Source organism: Cydia pomonella, chromosome 4 (genome assembly GCF_033807575.1).
Source record: "Cydia pomonella isolate Wapato2018A chromosome 4, ilCydPomo1, whole genome shotgun sequence".
Taxonomy (NCBI): domain Eukaryota; kingdom Metazoa; phylum Arthropoda; class Insecta; order Lepidoptera; family Tortricidae; genus Cydia; species Cydia pomonella.
Window position 1 is genome coordinate 3,167,139 of NC_084706.1, and position 24,196 is coordinate 3,191,334.

General features: G+C 37.2%; 1 protein-coding gene and 1 long non-coding RNA gene across 5 annotated transcripts in view; one reads left to right on the forward strand and one right to left on the reverse strand.

Annotated features, from left to right (window-relative positions):
* Positions 1 to 19,399, reverse strand: part of LOC133516860 (teneurin-a) — a 93,662-nt gene extending 74,263 nt beyond the window's left edge. For 2 of the 4 annotated variants that reach the window (XM_061849868.1, XM_061849865.1), the window contains exons 1-2: positions 19,037 to 19,399; positions 5,750 to 6,068 (exon numbers count right to left, since the gene is read on the reverse strand). In XM_061849868.1, coding sequence (XP_061705852.1) covers positions 5,750 to 5,877 — 128 coding nt within the window. In that variant the 5' untranslated portion in view covers positions 5,878 to 6,068; positions 19,037 to 19,399. The remainder of the gene's footprint in view (positions 1 to 5,749; positions 6,069 to 19,036) is intronic. The other 2 variants (XM_061849867.1, XM_061849866.1) reach the window with 2 other exon arrangements.
* LOC133516861 (uncharacterized) lies at positions 10,466 to 16,582 on the forward strand. Its single transcript, XR_009799292.1, has 2 exons — positions 10,466 to 11,215; positions 14,263 to 16,582. It is a non-coding gene; the product is annotated as an uncharacterized LOC133516861 (long non-coding RNA).
* Positions 19,400 to 24,196: the final 4,797 nt, after the last annotated feature.

The window sequence follows — 24,196 nt, forward strand, 5'->3', positions numbered from 1 at the left end:
GTGCATATATTAGTAGTTGACACAGAGAAAACGATATCTAGGATCACTGCTCAACTAAGCTCTTGTGCAATATGTATGCATCATCCATCAAAGTGACTTTGACGTTATAATTGGTCCGTTTGATCTCACTCATCGAACTCGAGTGCAGTAGAGTTATCCTTAATGAAACAATTGTATTAGGATTGTACATTGAAGTTAAAGGAAGATAATTGAACTTCCTGCAGCGGGCAAAGATCCGATTGGTTCAAAGAGCGATGCTCCGCGCCCCACATCTCCTGCGCGCACGCGGCCATGCGATATCTATCTACTCGATGGGGTGTTTCCTCTAATTATACGACCTATTAATAAAATGCTCCGGGCCGCACAACAATCGATCACTATCCTCAATAATAATGACTTTGTTAAACTTTAAAGACGGACCAAAGTTTTACGACGAAGGGTTGAATTTGGATTAGAAAATAATTAAACTTCAAGATTTAAATTTTCCAGACTTGAGCAACTTAAAAAAGTAATCAAATAGGTAGATGGCTATATAAACAGGTGGTTTAACCGTTTATTATCTAAATTATGTGCATTTGTGCCCTTTTTAGTAAAATCAAAATAAATACAATATGGGTAAATATATACAATACATATTATAAAAAAAAAGCGGCCAAGTGCGAGTCGGACTCGCTCATGAAGGGTTCCGTACCATTTATGACGTATTAAAAAAAAACTACTTACTAGATCTCGTTCAAACCAAATTTTAGATATCGTATGATTATTATTTTTAAAATGTGTGATAGGTAAATGGACAGATAATGATACATTAACCAAGTGCAGTCGTGTTTGGCGCCACAAAACTTTGAAGGGGTGCATTTTTAAAATGGTTGAGAAAAAACAGTATGAGGTAAAAACAGTATAAGTATGAGGGGTGAATTGTCGATAAAATTCATCGTACTATACGTGGTTAACGGCTCCACTATACGTGCACAAACACATTTTATTTTGACAGTACTTGTAGTTTATTCAGAGTTTACATAATTATTTGTAACAAATCTTTATAATAAGATATGAATAAATTTAGTCTTAATCCATATCTAATTATCTATGTGCGCCGCCACGCACCGCTCTCAGCAATCTCAGTAATAACAGCAGAGAGTTGCTATTGCTAATATCCTCCACGCTGGCAACTTATATCCTAGCAAATAACACTTCTGTTTGTGCCAGCTAACTAAATACCGGCGTGTGCGGGCCTCCGGCATAGGTACATGGCTCCCGCCGCGACTGGAGTAAGTATAATATAGGGCAGTAACTGAAGTGATATGAGTTTTAACAGTTTCAATTCCTCAAAATGAATACGAAATGACGGTAACTCAAAAAAATATACATGGTAGGTAAATACCCAGATTATAATTTGTATTTAAATATTAGCCTAATTAGACGCAGCTATAACCTAAAATGAGAAAATACCTCATAATAACTATTTCATTCTGCAGATTGCAGCTTTCCACTGTTACAGGTCTGCCAGCATGACTGATGGAGTATTATTCATTGAGAACCAACATAGGCTCCTACGTTAACCTTGTTTATTAATGTCACATTGGTAAGAAAGTTCGCAATAAATAAAAGTATGATACTTATTTTGAGTTAAAAACACGTTGAATGTTATCACCATTTTAAAATGAGCTAATCTTATATATTTGATACTGCTTCAATTCGGATCGTTATCACACTGATGAAGTTTTAGTGGATGTTGATACAAAGCAGACCCGTATGAAGGGAACGGAGCGGTTTGCGCTCGGAGCGATCTTCTAACTAAGCGCTATTAACTAAGTTGCAGGTTTGTGTTGGAGTTTGATGGGTGTGTGTTTGCACTGCCCGGGCTGTATGGAAATCATTTTCTTACTTAGCGGAACTTGCTGGCTCCACACGCGAGCAAATATTTACCGTATTTACCGCCCGAACTCTTGAGCGGCGCGGAACGTGTCTCTGCAGACATATCACATATTTACTCCTCATTTTAAGATTTACTGTAATTAAGTCTTTAACTTTCCTATTTACTTTACTATTAGGTACTTATAACGGATATTTCCCATGCTATGTTAATTTTGCAACGTAAATACTCGTAAAATACAATATTATATGTCATTCCACCTATTAGTTATTTTATGGTTCTATTCAAACCATGAATATTTAATTCATGTTATTTAAGACCTTTAATTAATTACGTCGCCAGCTTAATTTACATAAAGTTAATTATAATTACGTGTTTTGTTCTGAATATTTTAGCGCAAAAGTATAATAAGCAGCTCTCCGTTATTTTGCGAGAGTGTAATCTGTATAGTATTAAAACAGAGGGGTCCTTTCACTGCGGAGCATGACCGCTGGATTAAACAACAAACAAAACAATACCTGTCTGAGAGGCTCACGATTGAGATTGAAAAGTTGTGCCGGGCGTATGGACAAAGGGACTGCAAGATTACAACTTGAACAAGTTCATAATTATTTTGTATCCTTTGACGTCGGCTGCCATTTTTGTTCTGCGAATTAATACAGTTCCGGTTTTAGTTGACCTATCGAAAGCTTCACAACAACGTCGGTAGTATCTGTTTCTACGGTTGGGTAATTATGAAGACGCTGGTTGTTATAGATGCCGTAGTTCAGTATAGAAAGGGTAAGCTAAACTTTTGGACAGTACTCTCTCCTACTCGTACCTGGTGGAGTGTGGGTGAAATGAACGCGGAGCGCGAGGGGCGCCCGGCGATGTTATCTGTCCGCCATTGTTGCGTGCACTTAACCGTCATATAGCTTTGCCTTGCTTCGTCGTTGTATTCTAGCCTTGTTAACACATTGTAAAGAATATTACATTCCGTATCTAACTTACCTCAACCGTGGCGTTGAAAGTATTTCGGTTATCGATTATCGTTCTACCATGTCGAAATGCTGCTTGTGTTAATATTTGTTGTGGGTTTGATGATTACGATTATCAAATAATTATAGTGTTCTCATGCGTTAACGGCAAGGTCTTTGATACGTTACGGTATTTACCCTCTATAATATCAGATGCGCTACGGTAACAAGAAGAAATAAGAAGTGATTATGTACTTGAAAAAGTAAAATTTCAGTCCACTGAATCCTTATGAAAAATGCTGTATAAAAATATCCAATTTTCTTTCTTCTTCTTTTCTCGTTGAGCTGCATCAACTGAGCGTCGTAAAAGACCATTGTAGGTTAATATCAATGAGCAAAAATTCTTATTTTTTGGCTTACCGTAACGATATGAACATTATGTTAACATGTTGCAATATTAATAGTTGGGATTCACCCTTGGATCTGTCGAAATTAAGCAGGATAGCAATTGGGGTGTCGCAGATGGCAGTAACTGCGCTCCGAACGTATGGCATTTACGTGGAAAAATTATGATTTATGAAGGTACCTAGTAATAGATGTAGATGAGATTAGTGCCGCAAGATTATCATTCCTTAAATCTATAAACGATCTTGTGCTCACCGTGATTTCTAGATTTTAGGCAACCGCAAACCATTAGCACGTGTAATATCCTGCATATTGTATCCCTAATCCTCAGAATGAAATATATTCGGTACGAGATTGCTTACTGTGAGAACTTCGATTTAAACCCCCAAAGAATACCCCGCGTAAGAGCCGCGGAATTAGTTTTGTGTAGTACCGTACTTTAATAATGTGGTCTTCAGAGGTTTCTGGGAGTTCTTTCCATGTTTATTTTGTAGTGAGGTACATACATACATACATATAATCACGCCTATTTCCCGGAGGGGTAGGGAGAGACCACGGATTTCTACTTGCCTTTATCCTGTTTGCTTTGATCCTGACCTGACATACCTCTTTCGCTTCCTTCACTTTCATAACATTTCTCATATACGCTCGTCGGTTTAGGGTGCTCTTGACCTGGCCTTTCTTCAGAATTTCTCCGATTTGATCAGAGAAAGTCCGCCGAGGTCTACCCCTTCCAGTTCCCTCTTCTACTTCTCCCTTATACACTCTTTTTGTTAACCTTTTTTCACTCATTATTTCCACGTGTCCAAAGTGTCCAAACCATCTCAACATACCTTTCTCAATTTTTGTCACTACATCTTCGTTCAGTCCACACTTTTCCCTTATCACACTGTTCCTAGTTCTATCTTGTAATTTTACACCATATACACACACAGTGATGTGTAGTGAGGTATAATATAAATTAGATGTTTTCTGACTTCAGGCTCTTTATCATTACTTTGAAGAGGGAACGAACCTGGGGCGGTGCTACTGGGGCGGACAAGGTAAACAAGTGCCGTCAACTGATTCAAGTATAGCTGGTCTATTATATTGAATATTTTCCCCCATTACATTTAACGACTTCCGTTTTATTGCAGTATTTTCTTCTAGCAATGTATGGTTTATGTTAAAAGTTCTATGATTCCTTTACAAGAAATAGGTATCATTATTCTAATTAGACTCCATAGTTTCTTTATGTATAAACATGGCCCTCTCGCACATGAGAGGAGGCCTGAGCCCAGCAGTGGGACGTATATAGGCTGAATTATTATTATTATAACCATGGCAATATATTGTCAATAATTACGTTTCACTACGACGGGACTTAATCGCGTAAAATTAAGTTTTAAATTTACCTCCGCCGTCACGGAAACGGTTTCTTGGACCACGGGGACAACGTGCAACGCCATCCTCAAAATGTAGGAGATAAATTTGAAACTTAAACTTTTAAGCGATTAAGTCCCGCCGTAATTAAAAATAAAGAGTAATAATCGTGAAAGTCAATAATTCTCATTAAACTATTTCTTTTCGGTAGTTTGCATTCTATTGTTGTGTTTAAAACATGTCATTCATAATTTATCTAAAATCGTTTTGTTAGGTTAGGTTATGTTAGATGACAAAGAATGCTGAAATTGAACATTGTACTGAAGTTGGCAGTCGCCTATTTAATTAGTGTTGCAGTTGGATATACAAGTAAACGTTGGTAATGGAGTATCTGGGAAAGCCAACATGCGTAGGAAGAAGCTAGGATGAGCAGACGTTAGTTAATCATGGAGCTTACTTACCAGATAGTTGTTAGTCGAGGGCTCATGACAGGTTACGCTACTCAACAACACCACAGGATTCCAACATGTAGGTAAGTGGCTAATGAAATGAGTCATAAGAAAGAAGTGGCTTTAATAATAATAAATCGTCAGTTAAAAACAAAATTCACTGAATAATCAGCCACTGGTTTCATGAAAACGTAACTCAGTAGTAAAACGATACTGTGGAGCGATAAGAGTATGTTACCTTACAAGGAGATGTCTTATTTATTTGTTTGTACTTAGTGAGTTTTGTTTGTTAACCATTGAAAGATGGGGATTTAAAACATGTCAAAACTTGAATTTGATCTTTGACCTTCAATGCCAAGGTTTAACGGATTTGATCACTTGTATTCATACAGCGATCTTGGTTTGCGTAGCAGAGGGCCAATCAAGCTGCGGCTGGAAAAATGACCTGCAGATAAAGATGTTCTAAGTACCGCCGGCGCCCGTTATTAGGTACCTTTAAACTAATTGGACAGAAGAAGATGGTGGGACTGTTATCAGTCTAAACGTATGATTCGATTTTTTTTCGACGCTTTCGAGCATTTTGAATGCTCAATGACATGCAAGTATCAATACAGGATTATTTTACCGGTGTATGTGAGTATGAAGATAAATCCATAGCAAACAATGCAGTTGTTGGGCAAGGGTCAGTGGCGGTGACTTACCTCGGGTCTACGAAGGGCTCCGCGTAGATGTTGCGCACGGGCTGCCGGCGCGGCAGCGGCGGCGGCACCGGGCTGAAACCCTCCATCATATCGTCCCTCTCGCTGTACTTCAGCGATTTCATCGTCATCTTGACCTTTCGAATGCGTCTTTCCACTTCACAATCTCATAATTTCCATCTCACTTGTAAAACGTCCGCTTTTAATCACTTACATCGCTATTAACACTGATGTCAAATCGTTCGGCAACATCGGAAAACTAAATCACTGAACGTCGAAACATTTTAATTAGCACTATTTATTTGTTGTTTCCTGGCAGATCCTATAAACACCGGGTTTGTTATTAGTTTATCGGACTAGTTAAGGGCGAGAAGCGGTCGAAGCGACCTCGTTTGCCGGGCGCATACGGCTGACTGCGGCCCGCGACCCTTGTCTCGACTCACACTCAAGCTTTTGTCGTTTTTTGCGCCCGCGTCGAGGTGCCATAGAAAAAGCTTACCATGTTAATAGACTACAAAAAAAGTGCCATACGAAAGACGAGGGATCTCGGTGCAACGGACCTGACGTAACGTAACTGAATAAAACTAAATCCGATCCGCCCATGTTCAACATGATGCGGTTAAATTTTTCATTTTAATTTCGGAGATTTGTCCATTGTGTCGAGTGTGAATAAAATCAGCTTTTTCTATTGCACACAAGGGTGCTCTTTGAGTGTGGCCGCGTTCCATAAAAATAGATACCTATTATAAAATTTACACTTAACGTAATATAAATTATATCATAGGTACAATAGAAATCTGTTCCACGCTATTCTGTTCTGTCTCTAAAGAGCCTCTCGTCTCAACATTTGCAGATTATTTTTTACCGTTCTTTATAAAAGACAACAATACTTATACATAACTATTTTATGTTGCGCGATAGGTAAAATATACAATACCTATATGTATAAAACAAATACATATCATCAACTCAGTGGTCCAATTCACGCAAATTTGTGTGAAACAATGACAGTGCAAGTTTATATTGCCAATTTTGTAAGTCAATAATTGCACAACACAAATCGATTGAGAGGTTGGATTAGGGAAAGGAAATGTACCATTCGAATCGATAGTCCCTATTATCGGTCGAGCCGGGCTAGGGTTCGTTCGACTGAATTACAGTCAATAATAAAATGGCAGCGACCGCGAGGGTGAGCTCGTCTGAATAATTAATACCCAATGAATTTATCTATTTACGAGTACTTATCCCCGTGATACAACCCGCGCTTCTACGAGACTAATAACTTCCGGTCTATAATACTTTACTAAGTGACAAATATAGGGCGATGGATTATTTTCAGCACGCTTTTATTTTTATGTTTCGTGTAGGTTAGGTTTTATGTCTACCAGAAAGATGGATAATATTATCGCATCCCTTTCACAAAATTTAAGCATAAAATAAGTTTGCTGTGCACGTTTCTGAAATTTCTGCTAAGTAGATGCTATAGCTGTAATAGTGCTTTGTACCTTTTCTGTATCGTCGTAACAAAGGCCAGAGCATCTCAAATGACGTCACACAATATGTGCTCGTGGTTCTAAATGCCGTGCCTGCAGCGTCAGTGTGCAGCGTCCCCTACGGCGGGCGGCTGGTTGATCTCAGCGCTTTGCATGTCAAACAATTGCCCTCGCACCGCATCGAGGCGTGCACCCTTTAGCGTTTTTGTTCTCTAAAATTGTTTGTTTTATAAACTTTTTAACCCCAGCTATAACTTTATTTATAACCCTCTTAAATGCATTACGCATGATTTATACTATGTTTAGTAAATTAGCGGCACCAGTTCCCGTGTGAGTTTGGCGCGTGACCACACAAAAACTGATTCTTGAAAAGTACCGCGGATAGAAAGGACCGCGGTAAAATTATGTAAAAACCTGTCCTGTGGGCCTGAATTATCCCGCAAGGATAGAAATAAGAATATAAAAGAGGCTTAGAGTTTTCCTTGAGGCTTTTTGAAGAAGCAACGAACGCGAGATTTACATACATACATACATACATGTAGGTAAACATGCCAACTGCCGAAGAGTCTCCGAGTACTGTATAATAAATTGATTTAAGCGCTCCTGACAGCTTTAAGTGTGTTTTGACAAACATTGGGGAATTTAAAGCCCCGGTGACAAAACTTTGTTTCGAGCCTTTCCGCTCCGGCGGATGCCTATTGACGGGCATGAAGTGAATGTTGCTGAACTTACTACCAAATTAAGTTTGTAAGCTTTATTCAAGGACGTAGATAAAAAAAGATAAACTGACTTGGGATTTTGGAATTTACCTAATAGAATAAGTTAGATAGACTGCAGGAACTGACTGCCAGATTCGAAATAAAACTAGCAGTTATAATATTTTACAAGCTTGTATCGTTAGTATAGTATATTTAATATTACGAGCACTTGCTAGGTATTGTAAATTTTGCTATAAATTGCTAAGTGGGCGATTTACACTGGAAACTTTAAAAGCAGAGGACATTAATCATTCTAATAAAATTGAATGGAACTGTAAAATATCTCCGTACGTATTGCATATTCCCGCGAGTGTAGAACTATTGCGAACGGGGAAGGATCAGCGGGGCTTTAACCAGGGTCGGAGAATGCGTTTTAGAACTTGAATTCACTTTAAAAACATTATGTATGGTGTCGTATAATAGGCTATAATATTATAACGATTTCATAATTTTGTACATTCAGTAATAGACATCTGGGAGAAGCCTGAGGACACAAGTTATTTTCTGATTTCAATTGACACGTTTGATTTATTGTAGAGTCAATCTTACACAATAATAAACTTTTGCCGTTGCTGGGCTTGTGCAATAGCTATCGGTGCATATAAGGCAAGTAGGAAGCTCGCGCATCGCGACCGAACGTTTTCCCATGGCGCACAGGCTGAGTGATGTATTCCTGAGAGGATTGATGTATGGTGAGGCTAGTCCTTGTACTTGAACTTGTATTAGTTACGCCCGACTCGGAGTAAATAACATACCGCATTGCTGTTCAATAGCACGCAGTTCGCCTAACTGCATATGTAGGTAATATATTGAATCCAGTAGTGGCAATACAATGGATTGGTTATTCGTCAGATTAGCTCTGTTAAAGCTGCATGCAGAATATCAAGATAACGTACACGTTGAATTGCAACGCTGGTATAATTACCAGCGTTAATACGCAGCGTTTCTTTTAATATGAATTATGAAGATAATTGTTATCCAGTTTAAGAAAGTAGTTGTAGATTAAATAAACACGTTTCACAATTTTTTAAATTAAAGTAAAAATTGATAATTTTTACGTTCGGGCCAAACTCGAACTTGCGATCTTTTGAAACACAGGTTCAATCGCTCTTAACCAACGGAGTTACCGAGGTTTTACCAGAAGTGTGCGAATTTTTCCATTCGTTCCTTTTGTTTACACGCCGTAGGAATGGTCTATCTTAACGTCAACGGAGTCTCAAGTTATATTAAGAATTTACCAGTAACGATATGCTAACCCATATTAAAAAAAATAAAAATAAAGCAGATACCTCTGCAAGCGATACTACTCAAATTAAGGGGAAAACATGGAAAAATTCACCGCTTTGGACAAGACTCGACCTTGTGACTTTTTGGAACTGCACCGGTGTATCGCACTTTTCGGAACTGCATCGAAAAAAATAATAATATCGCTTGAACACGTATCTGCTTGACAAAAAAATAGTTGTAATACGTTTTAGCCAGTATATTTACACTAGTTAAATACCGAGGCGCTAGTTCGTTGGAATCATCGGGTTCGTCCCTAGATATATTTCGACATCCGTCAACCGCCTGTGCCACAAAAACGAAACTATTTTAATTAGCGCAAGTTGGAGGTTTTACGAACAAAAAATGCGTGAATGAATCAGTTCACATCACAATTTGACATCTGCAAATACCACATGGTTAATTTATATTTAAACTTTCTGCGGGCTACTCATGACATCTTAATGTAAGTAGGTATAGCGACAGTCGGCGAGTTTGTTATTTTGAATGACTAATATCACACTTGAAGAGCAAGCTTTAATTAAAGCTTCCCAGTTTTAAGGTCGAGAACAAACACGCGCGAGATATGAAGAAATTTGGATTAATTATCGCTATGTTGGCTCATGTACTTGTTCGTTTATCTCTTGTGTTAGCAAACCTAGACAGTGCGCGGTGTGATGGTGTGTCGGCACGTGAGCATGTGTGCATGTGGAGCACGTCTCATAAGATAAAAGACGATATTGATTCCGTGACGAGCCGAGCCGGGCTGTGGGAAACGATTCCTGTCCGTTTAATAGATGCCCCGAGGAAAGGAGTGTTTCAACGCTCTTTGTTCAACCATCAGCGTTCTTAGAAAACCGAGCGGTAAAACGATTAATGTTCGCAACTAATAAAGGATCTTTTGACTGTGGAACTTTGATATTTAACAACGAAATTTGCACTGAGCATGTTATTGAGTTTCCAAGTGTAATTAACGAGTTGCGGGTACCGATCACTTTATTCCCAGTTTAGTGACGGGGACGGTAGGCTGCTGCGGTCGCAGGACTTGCCACATTCTCGTCGGGTAATTACGCACGCCACGTCTCGTTCCCAAGCTCAACTATAACTAATATTTTATGCCTCATTTTGTTGTATGATGTGCTGTGCAGACAATTAATTATCGTGGGAGGAATGCGGGGGATTCAATCCATTCAGTGAACTGTAGATCTTGTAAGCATCACAATAGTTAATATCCTGTATGTGGCCTTATACTGATAATAACGTGTAGTATGCACCGGGCTTTATACTTTTTGGTTGTTGTGTTTATGGTCATTTTAGTTTTATATAGAGAACTGTCAGATTTTGGCGGAATGCCGTCGACCGATATTATGTACGATTTGTTCTTAGTTAATACGGTGTATTGATGTAATAAAAGAAATATTAACTGGATGCAGTGGTTTGTATGATAAACCCCATTTACTGAGCTTTAAAACAATGGACTTCTACATCTCAGAAAGCGGGATTATGAATTCAAATGCCCACATAGATATTGGATGCACTTAATTTATTTTCACTTGTATAGAGGTGCATAAAAATGTAAGTTGCTTGGTCTTTTAAATGTTTGTTTCATAGTCGAAACAGTTGAGTTGATAGTATATAAATGATACAAGATTTCATTAGCTTGTTTGTTTTGCTCGCTAAAGAGAACGATTGACAGTTCGTTTCGTTTGCATAAATCAAAAGTTTTGTTTTAAATTTTCAATGTACTGTACATAGTTACATACATTTGCTATGGTATTGACCTATTTATTAACCCGTGTTCTTGTCATTGTTTGTTTTCGGTTTTGTGAGATGAGACGGAATACAATGAGAGTAGATCTCGAAAATGCAAGCGCAAGCAATCAACCATCAACTTTCTGGTGAGACAAGAGCCATACTTAAGAGCCTGTGACATGGTTATGAAGGAAGGCAACGCGGTAAGGATGGCATTGTGCAGTGCAAGTGCTCAGTGAATCTAGTTATTAACACTGAGTTGTATAATGACATTCTGTAAGTTGAATGTTGACTATTACTATTTTTGGATGGACTAATGGCAATGAAAGGTTTTTTTTAATTATGCATGAGTATATAATACTTATATATGTTAAGAGATAACAAAAAAAAGGTATTGGATTGGTATCCTAGAGGTTTTTGCTATGATGGAATGATGGTATAACTAAGATGAGAGGAAGAACTTAATCTGTCAGCGGGCTAGAATTGTAGGACAGTGGCCCATGATAGTTTTAAAGAAAAAGAGCTAAAGGAGGCCTTTAGCAAGCAGCACACTCATTAAAATATACTTCTATCTACTTTGGTCTCAATAGAATCTTAATAAAAATCATTTAAATCATTTTGGATAAAATACACAAATGAATTCGTTTATGATTTGATAACAAACAAATTATTTATTTATAAAAGTTATTTAGGTTTTAGGTACTCATATGGGAAAATTCAAAAGAAAAAAGTTAATTGAAGATATTGAATGATATAGGTATAAGCATTTACTTGCCTATCATTGCTAAGTATATTGAAAATTATTTATCTGGAAATTTAAAGAGAGGCAAATAGAAACAAAACTGAATGAATGGAATCACACACACTATATGATTTTTAAATATGAAATGATACTGATAGTTTCATGTCTTTTTCATAATATTGTTTTAAATGTAGCATCACAATAATCTAATTTTGTATATGAGAAATATTTACATAGGTACTTATACAATTTAAAGATGAAAATAAATGTTCTGAATTTTTGGAAATTTTAGATATCATTTGATGTAAGTATGGAAATTTTGCATATTGGACTATAGGGATATTATTCCAGACTTGACATCTTCACTGCGGTAGGTGGTTGAAAGACCCCATACAAAGTATGGTTAGTTACACTTAATGCTGCAGCGAAGGTATTAACCCTCACACCTCACATACAAACCAAGGAAGTTAAATTAATATCATTAATGATATTAAGTACCATTTTATATTGTAAAACAGACTTGCACCAATTTACTGCTGTCATGTTCCTCTACGGTGCCAAAATATAAATTACAATTTCAAAGCATCATTATTATCATTCAGGGAATATGATGTTGATGTCTCGGGCCCGTTTTGGATTTTGACATTTCACATCATGCAAGTATTTTTATTTAGAATTCTTGTAGCTCTATTAATACTATATATAATACTTAATACCTTTACATAGTTGAGAAGCAGTATTTATCTATGTTTGTGTGTTTTTTATGCATTATGCAAATAGCATAGTGCAAATTCTGCCTATAAAAGCATTAGTTTAACAGGATTGAGTGAACAGATTACTTTTCTGTGCTGTCAACACACATGGTCATATTGTTGAAAATATTAGTGTTGTCAAAGATTTCAAAAGTAAAGATATGCCCATTCATATAACCGAACATTCTCATTTGGTGTGCCTAGTTCGATTGCTACAATGCACATTGATGGTTGATGAGTTTGCATCAGTCGCATAGTTACTTTGGAGTGCACGCTTGGCTCGCATTCACTGACACCGCTGTGCTGGCACCATACTGGGTGCCCGTAAGTCCCATCTTTATGAAGAAATTTATAAGTCAATGAATGTTGTATTATTTTTCTTAAAGTTACTAGGTATGAAAATTTAAATAATGCAGCTGTACAATCCAATAACAAATCACGAATGAAATCATGAATTGTTGCTATGAAATACAATTTATTAGTGACTTATAGTTTCATTTGCTTTAAGGGTGAATCTGAAATAATTATTGTATGACAGGTTCAGGTTAATAAACTTAACAGTTAGTGGTATTCAATCATTAAATTTCAGGTTACTAAAAAGTAGGTAAAGGTGTAAGTAATGGACACGACCAGAAAGTGTCTTACAAAGGTAAAAGCACTTTACTTAGTTATATAAAAACATTGTAAAGTTTGAGAAAATCAATTTATATAAAATTAATATGCTAACAAAATCAGTGTTCCTTTGAAAAGACAAGACTTACAGGATTGTCATTGAAAATTGACTTAAAATGTAAAATTGATGAATACAACAGGTAACACCAATTATTTACTAAGACATTTTAGTATGGTTTTGTGAAGAACTGTGTGATTGACCTAAACAAAGGATATACACACCAGAGTGAGTTATGTGAATGAAGTTAAAAGTAGATAACAAAGATTAAGACACACATGATTTTGTGACAGAAGGTACAGTGATGACAAGAAATAAGTGGGTGATATTAAAAATATTTAGGCAAAACAACCGTGTTTAATAAACACAAAATTAGTGATTGCATTTTCGCCATGAAGTGTGTTGTCATCACTAGTATAGGCAATAACCGGATGTAACAACGAACAAAAAAAAACACGTTTTAATAGTAATTATTTTCAGTGTTGATGAATTGATTGAATATTTATGTCATTTTATTTAATTAATGTTGTGACATCTGATTACGATTTCAGCACCTATGAGTAAATCAGGTACCTAAGGAAAATCTTAGGCAACAGAGTTCCGATAACGATGATGATGTATATGACTGAACATGTCGTCTACAGTGACGGTGTCAGCGACGGTGTTTGCCTCGATGTCTATAACGGTCAATAACTGACCAAATCGATGATGATAACGGAGCTGGGTGATTTCGATGACAATGTCGGCGATAATGCTTGACTGAACGATGATGATCGATTTTGATGACGATATAGAATATAGATGATGATTAGGTATATTATAGTAACGATTGATGATGTTGAAGATGATAATGACTGAATGATGATGATCGACTTTGATGACGATATAGAATATAGATGATGATTAGGTATATTATAGTAACGACTGATGATGTTGATAATGATCGACTGTGTCGATAATTATGGCTTATAAAATGTTCATTGTTAATGATGACTGTGACTAAAACGATCTTTGCTACTGCCAATAATTATAACATTTTTATTTGTTTTATGTTTCAACGCTGGTAACCTGGCTGGACGAATGAAGTTGATGATAAGCGAGGGTCTCGCAGCAAGAGCTGACTAAAGCAAAGAAGGTTAAGCTATTACATGGTGATGTCAGCAGTGGGGCAGGGTGCAAGCTGCCGATGGCCAGGGCCGCTGAGTGAGAAACCGGCGTACTATACACGCCGTGTCCAGGATATAGCAATCTGCATCTGACCAGCGAGAGTCTCTGAGTGTTGGGTTGGTTGGGTTGGTCAGTTTGGCAGACTGTCTAGTACAGGCCGTAATGGCAGACTGTTTATTATGTTAGTTTATACTTTGGCTGACTATCTAGAGCAGGCCCTGATGGCAGACTGTCTAGAGGCCATAAGTAGGTATATATGCTGTTAAGGTACTTGTAATATGAGATACTTGTAATTTGTTTGAATTTATATTTGCGGTTAGTTGTATTTTATAATTGTTGATGTGTTTTTTTTAATTGTATGCAAATTCCATGTTGACGTGTAAAAGTGCCCTTGTGGCCTATTTGCTGAATAAATGTTGAAATTGAAGAAGTTGGCCTTGTTGCCTGATTCATTATATTCGTTTATACTTTGACAAACTGCCCAGAGTAGGCCTTGAAGGCAGACTGTCTAGAACAAGCTATGATAGCAGCCTGTCTTCTAGAGCAGGCCGTGATGACAGACTGTCTAGACTAATCTAGTCTGAAGCAGGCCATAACAAATTAAATCAGTACAATGATTAGGTGTGAGGTTTGGCAGACTGTCTAGAACAGGCTATGATAGCAGCCTGTCTTCTAGAGCAGGCCGTGATGGCAGACTGTCTAGACGAATCTAGTCTAGAGCAGGCCATAACAAATTAAATCATTACAATGATTAGGTGTGAGGTTTGGCAGACTGTCTAGAACAGGCTATGATAGCAGCCTGTCTTCTAGAGCAGGCCGTTGTGGCAGACTGTCTAGACTAATCTAGTCTAGAGCAGGCCCTAACAAATTAAATCATTAAAATGATTAGGTGTGAGTTTTGGCAGACTGTCTAGAACAGGCTTTGATAGCAGCTTGTCTTTTAGAGCAGGCCGTGATGGCAGACTGTCTAGACCAGTCAAGTCTAGAGCAGGCTATAACAATTTATACTTTGGAATGATGTCTAGAGCAGGCCTTGAAGGCAGACTGTGATTGTTTATGATGTGTTATATTTTGTTAAAATTCCTAGAGCAGGCCTTGAGGGCAGACTGTGATTTTTGATGTTGATTTATACTTTGCCAAACTGTTTAGAGCAGGCCTTGAGGGCAGACTGTGATTGTTTGTGGTTATGTATTATATTTTGCCAAACTGTTTAGAGCAGGCCTTAAGGGCAGACTGTGATTGCTTCTGATCATGTTATATACTTTTTCAAACTGTTTAGAGCAGGCCTTGAGGCAGACTGTGATTGTTTATGATCATGTATTTATACTTTGCCAGACTGTTTAGAGCAGGCCTTGAGTGCAGACTGTGATTGTTTATGATCATGTATTATACTTTGTCCAACTGTTTAGAGCAGGCCTTGAGTGCAAACTGTGATTGTTTATGATCATGTATTATACTTTGCCCAACTGTTTAGAGCAGGCCTTGAGTGCAGACTGTGATTGTTTATGATCATGTAGTATACTTTGTCAAACTATTTAGAGCAGGCCTTGAGTGCAGACTGTGATTGTTTACGATCATGTATTATACTTTGCCAAATTGTTTAGATCAGGCCTTGAGGGCAGACTGTGATCGTTGAGGTTGGTTTATACTTTGGCAGACTGCCTAGAGCAGACCATGATTGTAAGTTAGTTCATATATTGAAAGACTATCTAAAGAAGGCTGTTAATGCTACCAGGTGTTGGTTGTATTCAATGACTGTTTACATGATCTCAGATTCAAGCATGTTAAGCGTTAAGATTTATTTCTCAATAAGCTTAAAGGTTACTATTGGCTATGATTGATTCACGTGAGCCCATACTGTGCATAAGAAGTGTACTGTGTAGAAGTTTACAAATACTGTTGTTGTGAATGTTTATCTTTGATATCGATAAAGGTGTTACGATATATTGCTGTTGTTATTAATGTTTATAATTACTTTTAGTGAGAGGGCTCACTTTTAAAAAAAAGGATGGCCGAAGCTGTAAGCATCACAATAGTTAATATCCTGTATGTGGCCTTATACTGATAATAACGTGTAGTATGCACCGGGCTTTATACTTTTTGGTTGTTGTGTTTATGGTCATTTTAGTTTTATATAGAGAACTGTCAGATTTTGGCGGAATGCCGTCGACCGATATTATGTACGATTTGTTCTTAGTTAATACGGTGTATTGATGTAATAAAAGAAATATTAACTGGATGCAGTGGTTTGTATGATAAACCCCATTTACTGAGCTTTAAAACAATGGACTTCTACAATCTGTTTAACTCTCTGCTTATTGGTTGTTAAAAACTTTATTGAATTTATTATGGAACTGTTATAAGGGTGATAACAATGTTGGTGATTTATGCATTTGAAAACAAAAATGGAGTGAAAAGAGATCAAAGCGAGGATAAGCGGTGATTAGATCTGACAGACGCGGCCGGAGTTGTTTGGAGAGCCGCGAGTCTACTTCGAGTCGTTCAAAACAAATACTGTCTTCGCGAAACACCCGGAGATAAAAGCGCCGGCTAGTGGCTTTTTTATTTTCAACTTTTTCCCGACGCGCTGCCTTTCTGAGAGTTTTTAACGGTTAATTTGTCATTAGCCCTGCATCTGTCAGCGACGAGCGTTTCGTCGTCCGCACGTTAAATTAATTGCAATGTCTTTTTCTAAGGAAAGTTCCAATTTGGCGAATTTTTAAATACCTAATATTATTTTTCTCTTGTAACATTCGTGTATAAAAACCGTACTCTCGACTTGTATATGTATACTGTAGATAGAGATAGCTATGAGTTAAGTATGCAAAAGGCAAATTCTTGAAAATGAATTTAGGTACTTTAAAGTTTCATGACCAGTTAAATTATTGACTCCGAGGAGTTAAGGTAAATAAAAGCGACAAAAGAAAATCAATGTTTAAGCAGCCGGTAATGGCACCGCGGCGTCATTAATGATTATAATGGGCAGGGAATTGTTTCTAGTGCGTAATGGCGGGAAGGTAGGGCGGGTCCGGAAATTGTCCTCTTGTCGGCCCGCAGCCGCATTAGCCCAGGACATTAGGCCACGCGGCGCCCGACACGGCACGACAATGTGTGCGTGGCGTATCATTTGTGACGCGACACGTGACACGGAGGTGAAGCCTCCGAGACGGGATCTAATGTAAAACGGACAATGAGTCAACAAAATTATGATGGATTCCATGCGTGTGAACTAGCGGGCTGTGTCGTTGGGGCTCGGCGAGCCATTAGCGCGATCGACGAATCTTGAAGCAATTTAGTTTGAGCACATAATTGCGAGAACAAGTCGAACCTAATTGATGTCCGGGGTCCGAGTTCAAGTTGCCGTTAGCGACTTTATCGCGCGGACAGGTTCTCGCTGTATAGTAAAGTCGCCATCGTGGGACTCGAGTCAACATGGCAGGTTAATTTTATTGCATTGCTAATCGTGTTTTATTTATATCGGCGAAGGTAATGTTTTTCTGTGCCATCATTATCTTCTCTATGCATATTTGTGCAGAACCAGTAAAGTGATATATTACGAGTATAATGGTATGATAGACAGTGTTTTGAGCAAAACAATCCAAACCATCAGAAAAGAGAAAAAGTGTTTTTTATAGTTCTTATTATTCCTTGGAATTGGCACTACCAGATGATTTATATGGATATTATGTGTATAAGTAATATAAGTATAATTGTATTGAATCCATTAAGTATATCTGATATTTGAGTAGAGACCATAGTATTGAATACATCAAATGCTCGTAGTTCACGTGTAAATATTTGTAGTGTACCTACTGAAAACAAAAACCCTCAGAATCGCTCTCATTCCATACGAGCCCATCATAATTTTCAGGTACCTGTCTATTGCTACAGTTGAAAATGCCTTATTGCACTACAATTAAAAGTTTCCTAAACTCATTTCTTATTCATAAATTGTCCGGTATTGGAGGTAGGGTCATCATCGACACGCTTTTCCGACACGCGTTATCAGCCCTTTTCTTGCCAATCTATCTTACAAGAAACATAGTTTTACACCATCTTTTTACATTTTTTTTGGCGCAAGAGAGACGTGAACTCATGACTTTTTTTAATTTGCCAAGAAAAGAGATTATGAAGGGTGCCTGTACTATTCAATATATGATCTGCGATATACCTACTAAAATAAAGCGGAATAAAGATATCGGCTACATGTCGCCAATTAAAAGATCCAATTAAACTCATCCATGGATTTAAATTCCATACTCAATTAATAAAAACATCCGGTCGAAATGGTATAAATGAAATATTATTTATATTTCATTCTAAAATTAACAACATCGCCTCCAATCAACACTCGATTGCCTTGTAATTGGTCCCATAAAGATAACTCACCATTCACAAGATAATAATGAATCGGTGATGACATGAACATGGAATCGAATGCATCCAACTCACGGTCGCAGCCATTAAATAATGATAGCAAAACTTTGTACCGTCAAAAACTCACGCGCGTGATATATGACGGGCCCGTAACTCACAGTTTACACAACTTCCCATGTAATTTGACTACAATGAAAGCACATTTTAAGGAAACAATAAACACCAAAAACAATAAAGAACAAATTAAAGTCAGACACAGAAGCGGTGGGTCGGTATATTGCGTCGTTTAGAAAAATATTGCTGGATATCACGCTACCGAGGGCCGGGGTCGAAGCTACCTGCCAGTGCATGTGATATCGTGTGGCGTTCGGGCCGTCAAGTCTTCTGATCGCAAGGCGCGTTATATTTATGAGGGCGGAGGTCAGATTTGCGGGTCTGTGAAGGTATCGGTCAGTGACCGCGGAGCGCACGGAGCGCACCTCGCCGATGGAGGCGTCGTGAGGAATGACCGCGCGAGCACGAGCCGGCACGGAACACGCGCGGACCGGGCGCCCTCCGCAGGCGGTTTGATGCCCTCCGCGCGACGCCGATGCGCGCGCAATCTACGCGACAGGATAATGCCGCCCTATCCCATGTCGAGCTATCGAGTTAAGAGTATCCACCATTTACATCCACCGTCAAGCTCAACTCTGTCAGCTACTCCGACAGATGTATGAAAGCTTCTCTAGTATTTACTTGAAATCTAACCACCGTTTTATTCCAGAAACTGTCACATGTATTTAAAACGTTTTTTTTATAGTGATATAATTACTCACCAGTTGAAGCAAGAAAGCTTACCTGTGTTGTTAATTGAATAATAATAACTTTAATTTTGACTTTGTAGATAAATCTTAATCGACAAATGACATCCCTAAACGGATTATGATTGGAGCATGCGTGGTAGGAGGGTTGAGGGTGGCAGCGGGCCGGGGGCGGGCGGGGCAGGTTCGTGTCACCCGCGGCGGCGCGACGCTACGCCGACGTGATCTTGACACGACGTATGCACGTTGAGGGACGCTGGGACGCTCAAGGGTGCAAGTGGAATTACAGCTGATCTCATTAAAAGTACACTACTACTACAAGGCCGCTGCATATTAAACTGTATGCAGCGAACGAAAGATCGGGGAAATAATAGGGAAAACGATTGGCTTTACTCCATTCCGTTGTAATGTATTTATTATGATGTTCTTTATGTTTTCGGACAAAAATGTCAGAATTAGGGCTTGCAATATCGGACGGTTTCCAATTCCGGAACTGATATTCGATATTGGGTCCCAATTCAGGCATTCCGGAACTGGTTCCGGAATTGGGGTTCACCATATTTTTATTAGATTTTTTAATAAAAAACAACAAAAAAATGTGAAATTCTGATACTTTACGTTTATTAAAGAAAATATTGTTTTAATGGAAATTGCCAAGTGTCGCAAATATGCATTTTTGAAAAGTAATTATGTATTTGCCGCACTTGCGATTGAAACTTTCGGTCCTTAGTCGTCAGACACCAAAAAACTAGTAAAAGAAATTTCTACCAAACTGGGTGTCTGGCGACCTAAGACCTGGCGCATTTTTTGCACAAAAACTCAGCCTCACCGTGCAGAAGGGGAACGCGGCCAGCGTCCTGGGAGCAATGCCTCAGGCTAATTTAAATTTAGGCTTAGATTGATCATAATATGTGTAAAATAATTGTAAATATAATCAAGTTAGCTATATTAAAAAATAAAATATTATTTATTCAATGGAAATTAATTTGAAGTATTTATTAGTCGAGAAATATCAATAAATTGAGTAGTGCCGTCTTTGCACCTCTTATTTTAGCACATTATTACTATAGTCACTTTTATCCACTTCAATGATACGGCGTGTTTATTTGGGGAATACGGATGCTAGAAAACTATTTGATGCCTAATTTTATGCAATGTCTTAATATGACGGCTGCGTAGCCTTGTACATAGGTAGTGGCTCTGTTTACGAAGATGAAGGTCCTGGGGTTCCGATCTCGGTAAGGGCATTTATTGTATATATAACGATTATTTGTTCTATGTAAAGTATTTAGACATACCTATTACCTTTGTACATTGCCGACTAGTGTCCATAACTCAAGCCTTATTAAGATTAAACCCAATGGGCTAAATGATTACAATTATTTTAGTAGCGCTTCATTACCGCCGGACGAGAAAAAGAAACCCTGATTGCTTTTTATGAAGTTTAAAATAATAACTGTAATGGCTCTTAGACTTAATGCAAACCATACTTAAACGTTACGCTTTTCTAGTTTGGTTTTTTCCTTACTAGTTTCTAATTCAGAATCTTTCATTAAGGAAACTTCTTTCTGAATTGTGAATAAAATATTTATACATTTTAATTTAAAAGTTAAATACAACACAAGCCTTCTTGAGCTTGCCGTGGGACTTAGTCAATCTGTGTAAGAATCTCCTATAATATTTATTTATTTAAAGTTTCGCGTAGGTAGGATTCTGGGCAAGTAAAAATGTATGGCTTTGCTTTATACTTCGTTTTTAGCATTATAATAAAGGTAAACAATCGAATCTTGACGTGTCTTTTTATTGAATAACGCTTTTTGAAAATAAGTAACTTTAAGAGGCTGTCAACACCCAATGTCCTTGAAATTGATGTTACTTAAACAGTTTTTTAAGAAAGATTATTTGTTTTAGTCAAGTAAGAAAAATATATGTTCATATTAATTATATTTCAAAGACCGTGGTTGTACTCGATACATGATTGAACGAAATCGGCTCGATAGAAAATAATTGCAAAGATTGGTCTTAAAATCACAATTAAACGGTTCTATGTCTTTATTGTTTTGACTTATGGGTCTGCAATTAAAATCACAATTTCAAAACATTTCTATCTAAACCGCTATTGAGTAAAATATTACACTACTAATCCACTTTTTTTATTTAAATATTTTTCTTATTATTCCCTTGCCCAGGCCCATCAGTAACATGCGACAGTGCTATCTCATTTACTCCGATACAAATAGACAGTGTGCGTGCTTAAGGTATTGACAGCCTCTTAACTTATGAAAGATTTATAATTTTTACATATTGACTTATTTTTCAAACGCGTTGTTCAATAAAAAGACATGTCAATATCGCTCACATTCTTTCTAATGCTAAAAATCGATGGTTAATGCGGCATGTTATGCATACTGCTATACTTCAGTCTTAACGATTTTCAGTAGTAAACGTAATAAAATCATATTAAAATACTTAAATCCAATTCCGGAATTTTCGATATTCAGTGGTCTCAATTCCGGAATTGTAATATGGGAAAATTGGTCCGAGATTCCGGAATCTCGGATTGCAAGCCCTAGTCAGAATCTGTTCAGGAAACATTTATTTTACTTACCGTCAAACTAGCCAACTTTGCCCGCTTTTTCGAATTTCCTAAAACTATTCTATGAAAGGCTTTATGCTTGTTTACTTTATCCATTGAGTTATACGCATGAGTTTAGTAGCAGACAGATTTCTTAATCCATCATTTATCCCACGTTTTTATCACATAAAAAACATGACTAAATATAAAGTTTTATATTATTTTTCAATAAACGATTTCGGTAATAGTATCGTTTTTTTTATGAAATGGGGAGTTAAATATCAGAATGGAAATTGTCCACAAATCCAATTAAAACCAAATATGAATTGCTTATTTATAGTAAAAAAGCGAAAAAACGTACTTGTAAAGCAAAACCTTGAGCAGAAACCACCAGCTCGTAAAGGCCTAAGTACTTTATTTTAAAAAAACCGATTCCACAAGAGTGGCAATAGTACATTGTGCAACGAGGGGGGTAAGTGAAATTTTGGATACGAGGGTGGTAATTCCCGACAGCCTGGAGGCTGGAGGGAATCAAAGACCCGAGTTTGCAATATTCTTACCCCCGGAGTTACACACAATGTTTTTCAACGCACTTGCGAAGAAAAAACTAAATTTTAAGCGAAATAATTTTTAAATACGGTGACGTATCAAACATTCGTCCGCCATTTTGTAATTTCTTGACAGGTTAGGCATCGAGGCACATACCTATTCGGCATTCAGCCACGATTGAAAATTGTGTAAAAATATTTCAAACGGCTCTTAAATTAATCAAATTAAATAATTTTAAACATAAACTAAAATACGAAATTATTAACATCAGTATTTTAAAAGTAAAACTCATTTATGCTTCTTGGTTTGTATGAATAAGTGACATAAGAATAAAAAAAGTTACAACTCCCTAGGGAGTTAAAGCTTTTTATTTCACACTCCCTAACTCCCGCGGGAACAATATGGGCCTTTGTCCTTCAGTATACCTGCATGAAATAAGATCTTATTCGAGCAAGTGTGATGAAAAGTAATTAAATGCAAATTTAGAGTTGTTTCCTCATGTTGGCTGGTGGAATTTACTTTGAAGTGATGATTTTGAATAACAAATATGAAATATAGTCATTTGGATTTGATGTCTACAATTTTACAGTTAGTATTTTAATAGTGGAGAAAAATGTTGTGTTTCACTATGTAGCAAACTTTGTTTAACTATCGTGCCATGAAACTCTCGCAACGCCACACGTAACAAAACCTCAAAACTACAAACTGAAAAAAAACCCTATAAAAACCGACTTTAAAAGGTATAAAATAAATATTATCCGTTTTATATTTTAGCTCATCGAACTGCACCAGGGCCAGCATTAGGTTCGAGAGTGTGTTGACGGTTTCAAGATTTAGTTTGGCACCGACTTCAAATATATCAGATACCATTAATTTTTCGCTGAACATGCATAAGGGTCAAATCGGTTACCCTTAAGAGGGAAGAATAGCAATATATCAATGCAATACATCAACATCGAATAAGGAAATTAGTAATTTAAGCATAAGTAATTACTATTCAAATCAGGTTCCATGCACAATGTAATATAATCTAAGGAGTTAAGTATTGTAGAAACTGTAATTAGAACTGCTGGCTGTTAGAACTCGAAGACGTACCTACTTTTAATCTCAAAGCGCTTGAAGAGTTTCATGAGGCTAGTATACTCCGTTTTTTTTAAAGATTAGAATTCAAATATTTCTAACCTCAAAAGTGGCTAGGATTCCTATGATATCTAATATTGCGGTACAATAATATGTAAACGACACTATAATTCAGTAAATAGTTACTCGGGTTTAATCTTGGATAAAAATGTTACCACTACTTTTGAGGTTATAAAATTTCAAATCTGAAAAAAAAAACGGGGCATATTTAGGTATATTTATATTAATTTATGTTATTAATTAACCAGTAACGTAACAAGTAAGTTTTTGACGTATAATAATAAGCACACATTGTTTTCATTACAGTCATAAAGCGAACTAGTGATTTACGCAGGTTTAGCGGGATTAATAGCAAAAGATCCCTAGGGAGTTTATTTTAAAATTACGTCACTACTAGTAAGTCATATGAACC